We start from the raw sequence: 13356 nt of genomic DNA on the forward strand, positions 1-13356 counted from the left end.
ACGGGTCACTCTGAGGGGTTTTTGGGTCACTCTGAGGGGTTTYTGGGTCACTCTGARGGGTTTCKGGGTCACTCTGAGGGGTTTCCTCAGGGGGTCACGCCCCTCCCCGCCCCGCGCGCGCCGCACGCCCCGCCCCCCGCCGACCAAAACATTGGCACGTGCGCGCCGCGGGCGCTCGTCACGTGACGCGGCCGGCCCGCGCCGGGCGGAGGTGGCCCCGCCCCGCTCCACCAATGGCGGCGCGCGCTGCCGGGTAGCAACAAGCGCGCGGGCAGCGGCCAATCAGCGGCGCGGGGGCGTGGCCAACGCGGCCCATGGTACTTCCGGCAACAGCCCCGGGCCCGGGCCGAGCGCCGGGCGGGGAGCGGCGGGGACGGCGCCGGCGCCGGGAGGTGAGTACAGCCCGGCCGGCAGCGGCAGCGGGAGGGCAGCACGGCCCGGCCGGCAGGGGAGGACGCCTGTGGGGTCTTGTGTATGAGCCCCGTCGGCCCGGGGGGTTGGGATTGAGCGTGGGCGGTCGTGGCTTGAGGGGTTTGGGGTTGGCTCCTAAGAGCATTTGGAGCTGAAGGAGTGTGGGACAAGGTGTTAAAGTTAGGGTGGGCAGGTGAGCCTAGGGAAGGAGCTGGGGCGAGACAGAGGGTCAGCACTGAGGGGTGTGGAGGGGAGGTATGTGGAGCCTGTGTGGAGGAGTGGGGTGTTGGGATCTCTTTAGGCTGGGMGAGGATGAGAGCYAGCATGGCTTCACTAAGGGCAAATCCTGCCTCACAGATTTGGTGGCCTTCTGCGGTGGGGTTTTAAAATTGGTGGATGAGGGAAGAGAAGCTSATGTCACCTACATGGATTTGAGTAAAGCATTTGAAACTGTCCCACACAGCTTCCTTGTTTCTAAAGTGGACAGACATGGATTTGACACATGCACCACTGGGTTGACAAGGAACTGGCTGGATGGTCACACTCAAAGAGCTGTGGTCAACAGCTCCATGTCCAAGTGGAATGAGTGACAAGTGATATTCCTGAGGGGTCAATATTGGGCCTGGGCCTGTTTAACATCTTTGTTGGGCACATGGACAATGGCATTGAGTAAATTACAAAATCTGTGGATGGCACCAAACTCTGTGGTGCAGTCAACTARCTGGAGGGAAGGGATGCCATCCAGAGGCACCTTGACAGGACAGAAGTGTGTGTGCAAACCTCARGAAGTTCAACAAGGCCAAGTGTAAGGTACTCCACCTCAATGTGAGTCAGCAGRTGCACTTCCAGGCCAGAAAGCCAGGTGTATGCTGGGCTGCACCRAAAGAAGAGTGGCCAGTGGGTCAGGGGAGGTGACTCTGCCCTTCTGCTCTGCTCTCCTGATATTCYACCTCCACTGTTGCATCCAGCTCTGGGATCCCCACCATAGGAAGGATGTGAAACTGTTGGAGGGCCATGAAGATAATTGGAGGGCTGGAGCACCTTTCCCATGAACACAGGCTGAGACAATTTAGATTGTTTTTCCAGGTGGAGAGAATGCTTTGGGGACACCATTAGAGCAGTCTTTAAGCAATTAAAAGGAAGCTACRAGAGAGCTGGAGAGGTGCTTTTTACAACGGCACATAGTGACAGAACAAGACAAAATGGCATTAAACTGAAAGAATGTAGGTTTAAGGTAGGTTTTAGAAAAAATTATTTACTGTGAGAGTGATGAGGCACTGGCACAGGTTGCCCAGAGGAGTTGTGGGTATCCCATGCTTGTTAGCATTCAAGGCCAGATTGGATGGGGCTCTGAGCAGCCTGGTCAAGTGGGTGGTGTCCCTACACATGTCAGAATTGGATGATCTTTAAGGTCCCTTCCAACCCAAACAATTCTGTGATAAAGGCATCAGTATGAGGGGAGTTCTAAACAACTTGTTGTGGTTCATATTATTCCTAGGAAGCAGTAAAAGCAGATYGGCATGAATAAAGTTTGTGGTGCTGAGGGGAAAGGATGTAATAAATTTTGAGAAAGGTTCTTGTTAGGAGCAGAGAAAAGCTGAGTTATGAGTAGGAAGGTGACTTTAGTCAATCTCGAGGCCTAGACAATACATTTCATTTTGCATGGTGTGCAGATTTTTAATTAATGAAAAGCCCAGCTGACTCACTCAACCTGTATTTCTTCTGGGTTTTTTTCATCCTGTTCTAACAAATACATTGGGCAAATGCTGGTCAAGAGTGCAAATGTTTTAATAAGTTCATAGTGGTGTTTGACTGATGTGGCCTAATATTTTTTTCAAGTCAAAAAAATATTRGAAAACTCAAATTTGTTAGGACCAATGCTGTTGCAGTTATATATTAACATGTGTTTCAAATATGATAATGCTGTCTTCCCTCCATAGCTTACATGTGAAATCCTTGTTAAGSTTAGGAGCAATATATTTGTGTTATGAATGGGAAGAAGAGGGCAAAAACTGGCTCAGTCATCGTCTTCGAAGTGAGGGAAACTGCCTTGTTCAAATTCTCTGTGTCAGAAGTGAATGTCACTTTTGAAAAATGGTAGGAGAACACTGAGTGATATACCTGTGATGTTTTTAGGAATTTCTGGAGACATGTCACAGTGGGCTTTACACTGCCATCTCCTTTTGTCCTGCTATCTGCTTAATAGACTGGCATGGGAGATGACCCTCAACAACAACAGAAAAAATACTTGGGAAATTGAAAATTGCTTTACTGAAGTATCACTATGCAGTGTACCATAAATTCATTTGTAAGGATTAGAAAAAAATAAAAGGAGCACTATTGATTTTATGAGCTGTCARTCTCTTTAAAAACCATTTAGTAGTCACGTATAAAAAAATCAGTAATCTATTTGATTATGGCAGAGCAGATTACACATGATACAATTTTGCTTCTTTTGGTATCATTCCTTTCTCGGACTTCCATGATTCTTTTCCTTATTCTCTAAAGTACAAGGAAATCTACCTTGGTCTAATAAATGCTGAACAAGAAGAAGCGTGCAGTTAGAGAATAAAAAATGTACTRAAACTGCTAGATCTATTTCTTAAAAGAATGCTCTAAGGAGAGTTTTCCTTGAGGGAAATTTTTCTTAAGGCTACAGGGAAAACTAAAATGATGACAGGAAGTTTTSAAACTTCTTAAAATAAATGATAGATGAAGAATCTCTTCTTGCTGCTTATAGAGAAACCATGCCATTTTTGGGTCAAGACTGGAGATCCCCTGGATGGAGATGGGTTAAAACAGAAGATGGATGGAAAAGATGTGAACCCTTTAGCCCTGCACTTGAGGATGGGAATAATCAGCTGAATGATATCAGCCACACTGTGTAAGTTAAAAAAAAAAAAAAGCGATTCTGCATGAGTTAATAGCAGGTGGGAAGGCAAAGATTGGCTTAATTTCCATTGCAATAGAAGACCTAGTTTGTAATAGCTGATGTCATCTGTATACAAATGCAGTCATGTGTTTTGTTAGTTAGGCAAACAGGAGACCCCCATGGCGATTGTCTGTCTTTTGTCACTCCTTTGTGAGTTGCTTATTTGAGGCAGCCAGATTCTTTCTTAGGTTATATGTTTTTCCAAATAATAAAACAATACTTTAAACCCCCCCAAGAAAAACAAAGACCCCTTCCCCCAATGCCTGTCAAGTACTATTTAAAGACAAAAGTGACATTTATAAATTTCAAATGCAACAGGCATATTGAACTGTTACCTGGAAGTGAACGAAGGCTTTCTGCTGAGTGGGTGTTGGATTAGTTTGTGACAGACAAATTATGCCTTTGCTCCAAATACACAATCAGTGTGGGCAGTGCTCATTCTCTAACAYAAGACATGACTGCAAGTGCTCCTGTAGAACAGGTGAGAAAAAGATTAGATAAATAAAGTAATGCATGTGGCAAATGCTCACAGATTGGTGTGATATAAATATCTTTGTCAAAACAAATTTCTCCACACAGAAGTRATTCTCAGGGAGAGCATTCTTGGTCATAAATTCCAGCACAATGTRCTCATAATGAGGAAAGGGAACATTCAGTGTTTTGTTAGTCCAGTAAATGATAACTCATCTGATTTAGTGGGAATTAACTGGAAAGCTAGGACTTACTGTAGTCACATACCTGTGTTTTCTGAATTTGTGAAACAATCCTCAAAGGAGTTATCAAGCAGTGAAGCATTATTAAGACTAACCTACTGTTTTCTTCATGCCTTTTTTCTTTTTGTGCTCATCTGTCACTGATTTCATTTGGACTTCTTTATCCACACAGGCTGCTGTGGATACAAAACACTGTCTGGAAGAATGTTCAGTAAGCCTCCAACATAAAAATTGTCTTAAGTACCTTTGAAAAAAAAATCTTCTCTCTTTCATATCTTTAACAATATACTTGGCAAATTAAAGGAAATCTAATAATTATTTAGCAACTGTGAAAATAGCTTCAAAAAGAAATACCTTTTAGTGTGTCATTAGTATTGTTTGATAAGTATGAAYGGAATTTTTGGTCTTTGTGAATACCATTAAGACTTTGACTCTTCTGCTCATAGTTGTGTGTGTATATGTATATATGTATCTTTTCCTCAAAGAGCAAGGTGAAGTATTTTTCTTACTTCTTTGAGCAAAAATACTGGATTATTTTGGGGTTTTTTTTCTCCATAGTCTTCCAAGACTATGAATTGAAACTCTGGAGCCACAAACTGTGGCTTGATTTCTTTTTTTTCTAAATTCTGCTTCTGTCTATTCAATTAAAAATGTATGTTGTCCAAACTTAGGCTAGAGAATTCAAGTTGATAGTTCTTGGCATAGTAGCACTACTTTGGAGTAATTTCACTACAACTTGAAGCTTTGGATCTATGACTGTAACTTAAAGTTTTCATATGCCATTTAAGTTCTGTGTCTAAATAGCAATTAACGTCTATTTGCACAACATTATAGAACAATTTAGGGTGGAAATGAGCTCTCGGAGTCATCTGGTTGAAACACATACTTAAACCAAGRCCAGATTAGGTTGGGCTGTACAGGGCCTTGCCCACTTCAGTTTTGTGCATTTTCAAGAATGGAAATTCTTCTCTGAGGTCCTGTCCTAAGTTCTGTCACTCTCAGTGATATTTTTTGTCATTGTCCTGTCCCACATTGTGTCTTTCCTCCCCACCCTCCTCAATCTAGAAAAAAATCTTTATCACAGGCTGCGTCCACTGTCACTTGACTTACTACTGTCCACCTCCTCTAACCTTACAGTCTCACTGCACCTTATTTATAGCCTCAAATTAGAAACTGACAATGATCAGATTTCCCTCCACCACCAGCTCTTACACTGAACAAGGTCAGTTCTCTTACCCTTGTGCAYTGTGTGCTCCAGTGCCTTGGTAAGTGCCCACTGAAGTTGTTCCAGTATGACACTATTTTCATTGTAGTGGGAAGCCCCAAACTGGACACAGTACCCCAGATGAGTACTCATGCCAAATAAAGATGGATGTTTGCTTCTTTCAGTCTGCAGGGTACACTTTTCTTAGCTCAAACCAGGGTGCAGTTGGCTTAATACAACACAAGGGCACACTGCTGACCTGTTTTCAGCTGCTTATCCACAAGWCTCCTGGCTCCTTTCCTGCAAAAATGCTTCCCAAGCATATACCCAAACTTGGGRTTCTTCTGTGCCATGGGCAAGGCTTCACGTTGTGGTACAGCTGTGCAAGATGTCTTTCTGGCTGGTTCTCTGTACCATCTTATGCTATTTGGAAATAAATACGGTGTACATTGAAGACAGCTCAGGATGTTTTTTAACATGATGTAGCATGAAGAAAGAATGACACTTCATAAAGATTTTTCTTGCAGAAGAAACATGTAGTAAGCAATATAAAAATACCTATTTGTCTCTTTTGAAGCTACCCTGTGAATAGGGATAGTGGTGTACGCCACTTAATTAATTAATTAATTTGCATCCATTGTAAGAAATCATGTTTTTCACCAAAATATTCTGTAGAAATCCCTCCTGAMGTTAATACTTGAGTATTGTATTCCAGGGAGCAGTTATAGCAGTTTTCCTTAATAAAGAAATAAATTCAAGCTATGCAGTGGATTAAAACCCTCTTTAGTTTTGTTTCTATTCTCTTCTGTTAGAGAAAATAAACAGTTTCTTGCTAACTTTGTCTTTTGCCCATTACGAATACTTTCTCTTCAGAAATGACAAAGATCTAATCACAAACATATTCAGAAATAAACCTTCAAGACACGTAGCTATTTAATTGAAGAATGTGTTCTTATTAAAATAGAGCTTCTAAACTTGTTTGGTTAGTCATGCCTTGGAGAATCCAGTTGCTGAATTAGTAAAAATGGTGGACTTAATGGGAACCATGCTTGAACAAATACAATCACTTATGCAGGAATAGTTTTCATTATTTGGCATAATGCTTGAATAATTACATGTTAATCCATTTATGGAAATGAGGATGGGAAAATATGAGACAATCGGTTCTGTAGGTCTTMGTTATTTACATAATTAATGTGATGATATATAATAAGTGAAGAGTGCCTTGTGGTTCAAGGTATACAGYAGCTGGAAATGTGGCTTGCGCTGTSTGCATTCAAGCTCTATGGTGTGAATGCTGGCCATGACTGCTTATAAATTCAAGAAAAGATGGAGTTTTTCAGTGCTGTGGCACTGTGTCCTTGAAGTTTAGTGGAGGTTTCACTGCTTCACAGAATTCTATGCATGTGCCTTTCAGTGGTCTGCAGCTTAGGAATAAAGCTGTCCTCTGCTTTCCTTTTGAGGTAAAAGAAAGAGAATTAGACTAATAATATTTTCATGATGGTGATATTTGTTTTTGGTGTRTTAGGTTCGCATGAACTACTTGGGCTGTCAGGGTAATCATTTCATTCTGCAGTGTGTCTTGTCTAATTCTGTGAGATACAGGGTTCACAAGAGTGATTTTGGCACTGGACAAAAGTCTGTTGATTTGAATCTATTAATAGATTACATTACAATACATTTGTCAAATGACAAATTCATTTGGTGCACACATTTAGCTCAGGACTTTCCATGCATGGTCAAGTTGTAAGAATCACTTCTAAAATGCTTAGYGTGTCTCTGTATATAATTGCATGACTTGAGGGCCATGTGAAAAGGAGCAAGGCAATGAGGGAAAATAGTTGGAGCTCTGATAGCCCTGTCACATTTTCCATCATTTTTAGTGTCATACCCAAGAGGTTATTTAAATACTGCTATGAAATTACTTTTTTTGGAAAAACTGAAATTGTTACATGATTTATCTAAGGTATTATAGTTCTAAGGACATCAGGTACTTTGCTTTTAAAAGCTTTAGAACATTTTTTTATGAAGTGCGTCATTAAGAAAGTAAGAATAGCTGTAAATTGGCAGTATTATGTGTGCATTTAAATCTTTCCAGGTGCACTCCAGTGTCACATGCAGTGTTATAATAMAACATTAAATTAAGGCTTCTGTTACACCATATAGCACGTGCAGCACTTGATTTAGTTTCTTGTATCTTAGCATGGTGTTTGAGGGGGCAGGGGTTGCTTTTGGAATGGTAGAACAGCTTTATTACTCATCAAGCAGCTCTGCAGATTTCTGGAAGGAATKCTAGCAGTCACTGGGTAGCTGTGTTTCTATCCCATTCTTCTGATGTCTGTGGGACCRTTGCTTTCATTCCTTGCTTTCAGACTTAAAGGTTTGTCAAGAAGAGTGGTGYTGTTTACAGGTGAATAAGGAAAGGCTCTCCATGTGAAGTGGGACAGAATGTGAGAAAATAAAGCCTCTTATTAGAAGATCCTCAGAGGTAGCAGTCCAATTGGTCTTTTCTCTAAAGAGACTTGCGGAATTCCAGGAATGTCACAGGRAAATTTGAGTGCTCAACAAAGGTGTTTGAAATAACCCTCTTCATCTTCACAACTCCTTGTGTATATTGACCCCTTAAGCTTCCTCAGTTATTTATATGATGCTTGAGGAAGTTATGGGGTGGCAGGAGTGGGCTTTAAATCACTTCAGTTATGTTACTGGTCTAAATTACTTTCTAGGGACACTTCTTCTTCATGAGCAAAGGAAGGAATCTTTTGGAATTSGAGGAAGGAGTATTAACCTTCCTCCTCTAAGCAGGCCTTAAGGGATGTGGCTTCCCATCCTTTCCCTATTTCTTGCACTGGGTCAAGGGGAATGAGAGTTTCTGTGCTGCCTGGATTGTGTTGCAGGGTATCAGGACATATCTCCCTAGTCTTGGATCTACTGTTAGGATGATAAAGCTCTGGGAACATTGGGCTCAATTTCTGATTTTGTAGCAACTCTTCAGATTCTGCAGTAACTTCTCAYATGATGTGGTGATGCAGCCAATATGTTAAAATATAATTAAGTTAATTTTAGTGAACTTTAAGAGATTTCCTTTATGATAGCTTTGGGGGAAAAAAACGAACTGATGGATTAGAATGTTATATAATCAAATAACTTGTTGGTGTTCATGTTTTGCTTTTGTCAGTTGCTTTGCTTTTGTCTCTTGCTGGTTTCTTCGCTCTGAACTCTTTTGCTGTCTGACCAAATGTGATATTTGGCACGGTTGCATAGAATACTTAAGGTGTTGAGTCTTTATCCCCTGCTTTAGAAATATTAAGGCTAAGGCCCTTACCTTTGATTGAGCACTRTCTGAATGCAGAGGTATGTTAGGTTTAAATCCTGAAGAAAAAAAAAAGCTAAGATGAAACCAACTTGCTTTTTCTAAATCTTTTCAACTTGCGTATCTTTAAACTAAGATAGGATTTACAGATCAGAACAACTCAAAAACCAAGTATTTTTTACAGTGGTGTTTAACAAATGGTTCAAACCAGAAAATTTTAACTCTAAGCTAGTAGGAAGAGACTAAAATAATTTGATTTTGTCACTTAGTATCTGTCACCTGCCCAGATACAGGCTATTTTTGAAAAAAAATTGTGTCCTTGTCAGTTTACAGGGTTCAGTTGTTTTAATCTGAAGTTAAAACTGGCATTAATAAAAAGCAATTTAGATTAAAAATAGTAATGAATATGAGGAGTTTCATATACAACTTTGTTGTCAAAGAACAATAATGGGGAAATAAAGAAGTCCCACAGTTAAACTTCAGTATCCTTCATTATTATTATTTTCTGTGCAAGACCGTGGCCTTCATATTAAGTATCCTTCTCAGTGCTAGAAAAAAGAACACCCATTCTTATCTTTGTTGCTGGTCCTTATGGAACACCCATTCTTATCTTTGTTGCTGGTCCTTATAGTTATCTGCAAAAATGGAAAGAAAATTTTATGAAGGTGTGTAGACTTCCTGTAGTGCAGGCAGTTTTTAAATGTATATACATTTTAGAAAGGTTAGTTGATTTTTAAGAAAGTTTTGATGCCTTGTTGTATGTATATTTTTTATATATTCACACTATATGTACCATATTTGTATTTGGTACAGTCCTCAGTGTTGGGTTACATAGTTAACTGTCAGAAGTGACCTAGGTATAGTTGAGTCTCTCTGGCAGAGACAGACTCTTTGGCTCTTGATGCTGGACAAATCATTGGTAAAAGAGTACCTTGACACTTGTATCATGTGCAGAGCTGTGAATCAAGCATTTCTTAAAAGAAAGACTTTCTTTGCCCCAAAGGTGACAGTAGTAAGAGAGATGTTGTTCTTTGCTGGCTTTCTACCTATGTAAGGATGTGCAATAATTCTTCACAGACTTTTGYCTGTGCACAGTTAAGGCTTGGTCCATTTCAAATAATGTTTTTTTTGTACAYTTTGAACATTTTTGTACACTCAGAACTTTGCAGAGTTTTGCAGTTGTCCAGCTAGTACTGTCTCCTTAGTAGYGCTTCCTAAAGGTCAGTAATGGCTTACAAGATACCTGTTAGGAAGATACTTTTGTGTATTTAATCACTTTGACACAAAATTCAACCCCTCTGGAAAGAAAAGAACAAGACAGCTTCTCTCAAGGTATGTATTGCTATAGACAGTCAAGTAGAGGATCTTAAGAATATGATTTTTTTTTCAGCTGGTAGACTTTAATGCAGAAAATTGTAAGATTAATGCATCATAAATATTTAATTATTGCTATTCTAATTAGATGTTTTTATTTCAGCATCATAACTGGGGATGATGAGAATGAAGAAGTATACAGTACTGAAGACTGTGAGTTTGCAGCCAAGAAAAGGAAAAAGGATCATTTTAGGAATAACACGGATTCACAGTGTAAGATTGGGTGTTTTCATTTATTTTAAAAGACTAATGTAGATTCAGAAAAATGTTATAATAGCCATTTTTTTTTTATTGACCTGTGGTGTAGCCTTCTAAATTATATTTATTTCTGTATTGGCAACAAATTCWGTTGTCAAAAGTGATATGTCTTAATTGAAACTGTGGTATTGATCATTTACTTTGTTAGATTTTTTTTTCAGAGAACCAAAGATAATTCTTTCAAGAATAGTAATTCCTGAGTTTAGGGGTCTTCTGATAGAAGCCACTGTTATGTTTTGTGGACTAGTTTTAGATTAAATTCTTCTGGATGCTTATGGGAGCTTCTGCTTCCCAAAGCAGGTGGTTTATTTTACTTAATTCAACTTCTAATTAGTCATACACCTCCAGAATTGGTTCACAAATATGTTCTGTCACAATAATTTTATCTCTTGATAAAGACATTATCACCACTGAGTTTCTTGGAGACAACTCCCTTTCAGAATAAAATTAAAATATGAAAGCCATTTTATCAGTTCTCATTTGTAAAAAATCACTTGTACTTTGGACTGCAAATGTGTATGACAAAAAGTAACTTATTGAAGCAGAGGCTTTGGTAGAGTAAGTAAAAAAAAMCTGAGTATTCTTGCCAAAAACTCTTGGCATTTCTAATGCTTTGATCTTGAAATGATGTGTTGTTTGTATGTCCCCCAAATTGTTCGAGAGACAGTACTGCAGAAAGCTGCAAGCTTCTCCAGGCTTGTCTGGGTTTAAAATATTTCAGCAGATTCAAGGGGCTGTATGTCTCATTTGACAACATGTCAGACTTCTGAAAGCTGAAGGTCTGCCTGGTTGCCTTTATTAGTCTTGTACCCTTGACTTCCCTGCAGTCTTCTGCATTAGTTGAACCAAGTCAATGTAGAGCAGGCACCTGCACAGAGGAAAATGGATTAGAGGGGTAGAGTGGGCAGGAACAAAAATGTTGCCTATATCTGTACTTTCAAGGGCTAAAAGGAGCCTGTTGTTTTGAAAAAAAAGATCAGGAATTATGCAGGATCACTGTTGTGTCAGTAATAGGTCACAGCTGACAAAAGCTGTGATTTGTATGCCAACTCTTGTGGTTTTTTAAAAAAAATTGTATGACTTTTCTGTTTTTTTTTCACGTGGTCCATAACTTGTGAAACTTTTCAGCTGTCCTTTCCAGTCTTTATAAAATTTTTTTCTTAAAACTGTTTTGCTATCTTGTGAAGCATTCCATTGAAAATTGCCTGTTTAGCTCAGTTTCTTTCTAGAAGGCATTAACTAATGTGGAAGCCTAAAATGTTTGTATTTTGATTTTATTTTAGGTTTTTATCGTGAAAAGTGGATTTATGTTCATAAGGAAAGCACCAGGGAAGTAAGTCTGCATGGTGTGGGTCAATTCCTACAATCTTTGTGGTTCTTAAGTGATGGACACTATATTGAAAAAAGCATTTTTGCCATGTGGTCTTAGGGGTTAYACTTAACTCTCTTCATTGGCAACACTGCACACCTGCACAAGGTGAGGCAAAGGCAGCTGGCAAAGTGACTTCTGGGTAGTGGTGGGGATGTGGGAACCTGTAAGGACAGACATACAGTTCTCCATGGCTTGTCCAAAGGCATTTGTCTTTCTACTGTATCTCTGAACTAAAATTGAAAAATATTTGCAAAAACAGAGAAATGTCTCCCAAGRAGGTGCTTGCCACCTGATATTTTTGAATCTTGTTTAAATTTCAATGGAAGAGAGTAAAACTTCATTTTCAAACTTTACAAAAAGAATCTTTGTTTTCAACCAAGTACAGATGCTTTCAGTTTAGGGYATTAATTGCATCATGTAACTATAAAGGAAGCATGAAACCTCTTGGAGTGACGTATTRGAAAGCCAGGAGGTAACATACATCCATTGCATGTAGAGATAAAGTGTCTTGAAGTTTAAATTTCATTCCTGTGTTGATTCCGTTGGCTTTCTGCAATGTGTGGAACTTGAACATCAATAAGGAGGTTTTACATCAATGTAGTAATTCAGGAGATGGGGAAGGAGGTAAATATGATGACCATAGTAATGCAGGCAAAAGTAGCTTTGCCTTTTAGATTTGAGAAGGACAACACAGAGCTTTTTACTCAGGGAAGAGCATGCTTTTGAGGAGAACTTCTATAAGGACATGCTGGAAGACTGCAGATCTTGTAGACYGGTGACCCAGAGACTGCCCTTCTGCATCTGAAGGGTGCTGTAAAGCCTTTCACCATTCACAGCCCTCTTTCTGCTTTATCTTCTAGATAAGGTTACTTACATAGTCTGAATAGTCTTGAAAAGTCTCAAGCATGTTTTTTCCCTTTGTGTCATCCCAAATTAGGATGAGAAGGAGTGGGGAGACAATAGACTGTCACCAGTCATTGTAGTGCTTTGAGTGATAATGTTGTTAAGCTGAGTTTGCAAACTACATCGAGGCCAAAATACAAATAGCCCAAAATCACTCATTGGTGTCCTTCATAACCTATATATAGGGATTATTTTTCCCCTACTTGTGCAGAAGCTGGTGTACTAGAAGTTGATGTGTGAGTACTTTTGTTTCTTGTCCATTCAGAGAGTGGACAAAATATTTTGGTTGCCCTCTAATATTTGACTATTCACCTTTCAGGCTTATTTGGGTTTTTTAATATAAAAAATAAACCAGGGTTGGTTGGAATTAAACACTAATCTTTCAAAGTAATTCTTTGAATAAATTTAAAAGCTTAGAATAAAATGTTGAAAAAGTAGCAAAGAAAACCATACTTGAACTAAAAAATTCAAAACAACAAGCTAATCTAAAATATAATTTGGAGGCTCTAGTTTTTCTTAGAGGTTATAATCTTACTTGATTTTGAAATAGCAGTCTCAAAACTAGGGAACATTGTTTTCTCAAACTGGATACTCTTTTTTGAGGGCAAAATGACAAGGCTGGAAAGTCTTGATAAAGAAACATGTGAAACATGCTGTGGGGGAGCATTGAAATTGAAGAAAATGAAAACAAATGCATGTGTATAGCTGAAATGAAATTAGAGATGCTTTTTAGAATAATTTTGTCATGATGGTACACTGGGAAAGGTAGAGCTGTAATTTCATAGAAATCTGTTTCCACCTGTTCAAGGAAATGTTTCTCATGTTAGTGCATTTAAGTACCACCTTATGATAACTGTTCAGCCAGAGAACAGCCCC

General features: G+C 39.3%; 1 protein-coding gene across 3 annotated transcripts in view; it reads left to right on the forward strand.

Annotated features, from left to right (window-relative positions):
* The first annotated feature begins 311 nt into the window (after positions 1-311).
* Positions 312-13356, forward strand: part of FBXO25 (F-box protein 25) — a 30511-nt gene continuing 17466 nt past the window's right edge. Inside the window, exons 1-4 of one of the 3 annotated variants that reach the window (XM_057371944.1) lie at positions 312-392; positions 3152-3295; positions 10051-10160; positions 11489-11538. In XM_057371944.1, coding sequence (XP_057227927.1) covers positions 3159-3295; positions 10051-10160; positions 11489-11538 — 297 coding nt within the window. In that variant the 5' untranslated portion in view covers positions 312-392; positions 3152-3158. Of the gene's footprint in view, positions 393-3151; positions 3296-10050; positions 10161-11488; positions 11539-13356 lie in introns of those variants that run through there. The other 2 variants (XM_057371934.1, XM_057371953.1) reach the window with 2 other exon arrangements.

This window comes from Malurus melanocephalus, unplaced genomic scaffold (assembly GCF_030028575.1).
Source record: "Malurus melanocephalus ecotype Western Australia unplaced genomic scaffold, MMel_1.1 scaffold_6, whole genome shotgun sequence".
Taxonomy (NCBI): Eukaryota; Metazoa; Chordata; class Aves; order Passeriformes; family Maluridae; genus Malurus; species Malurus melanocephalus.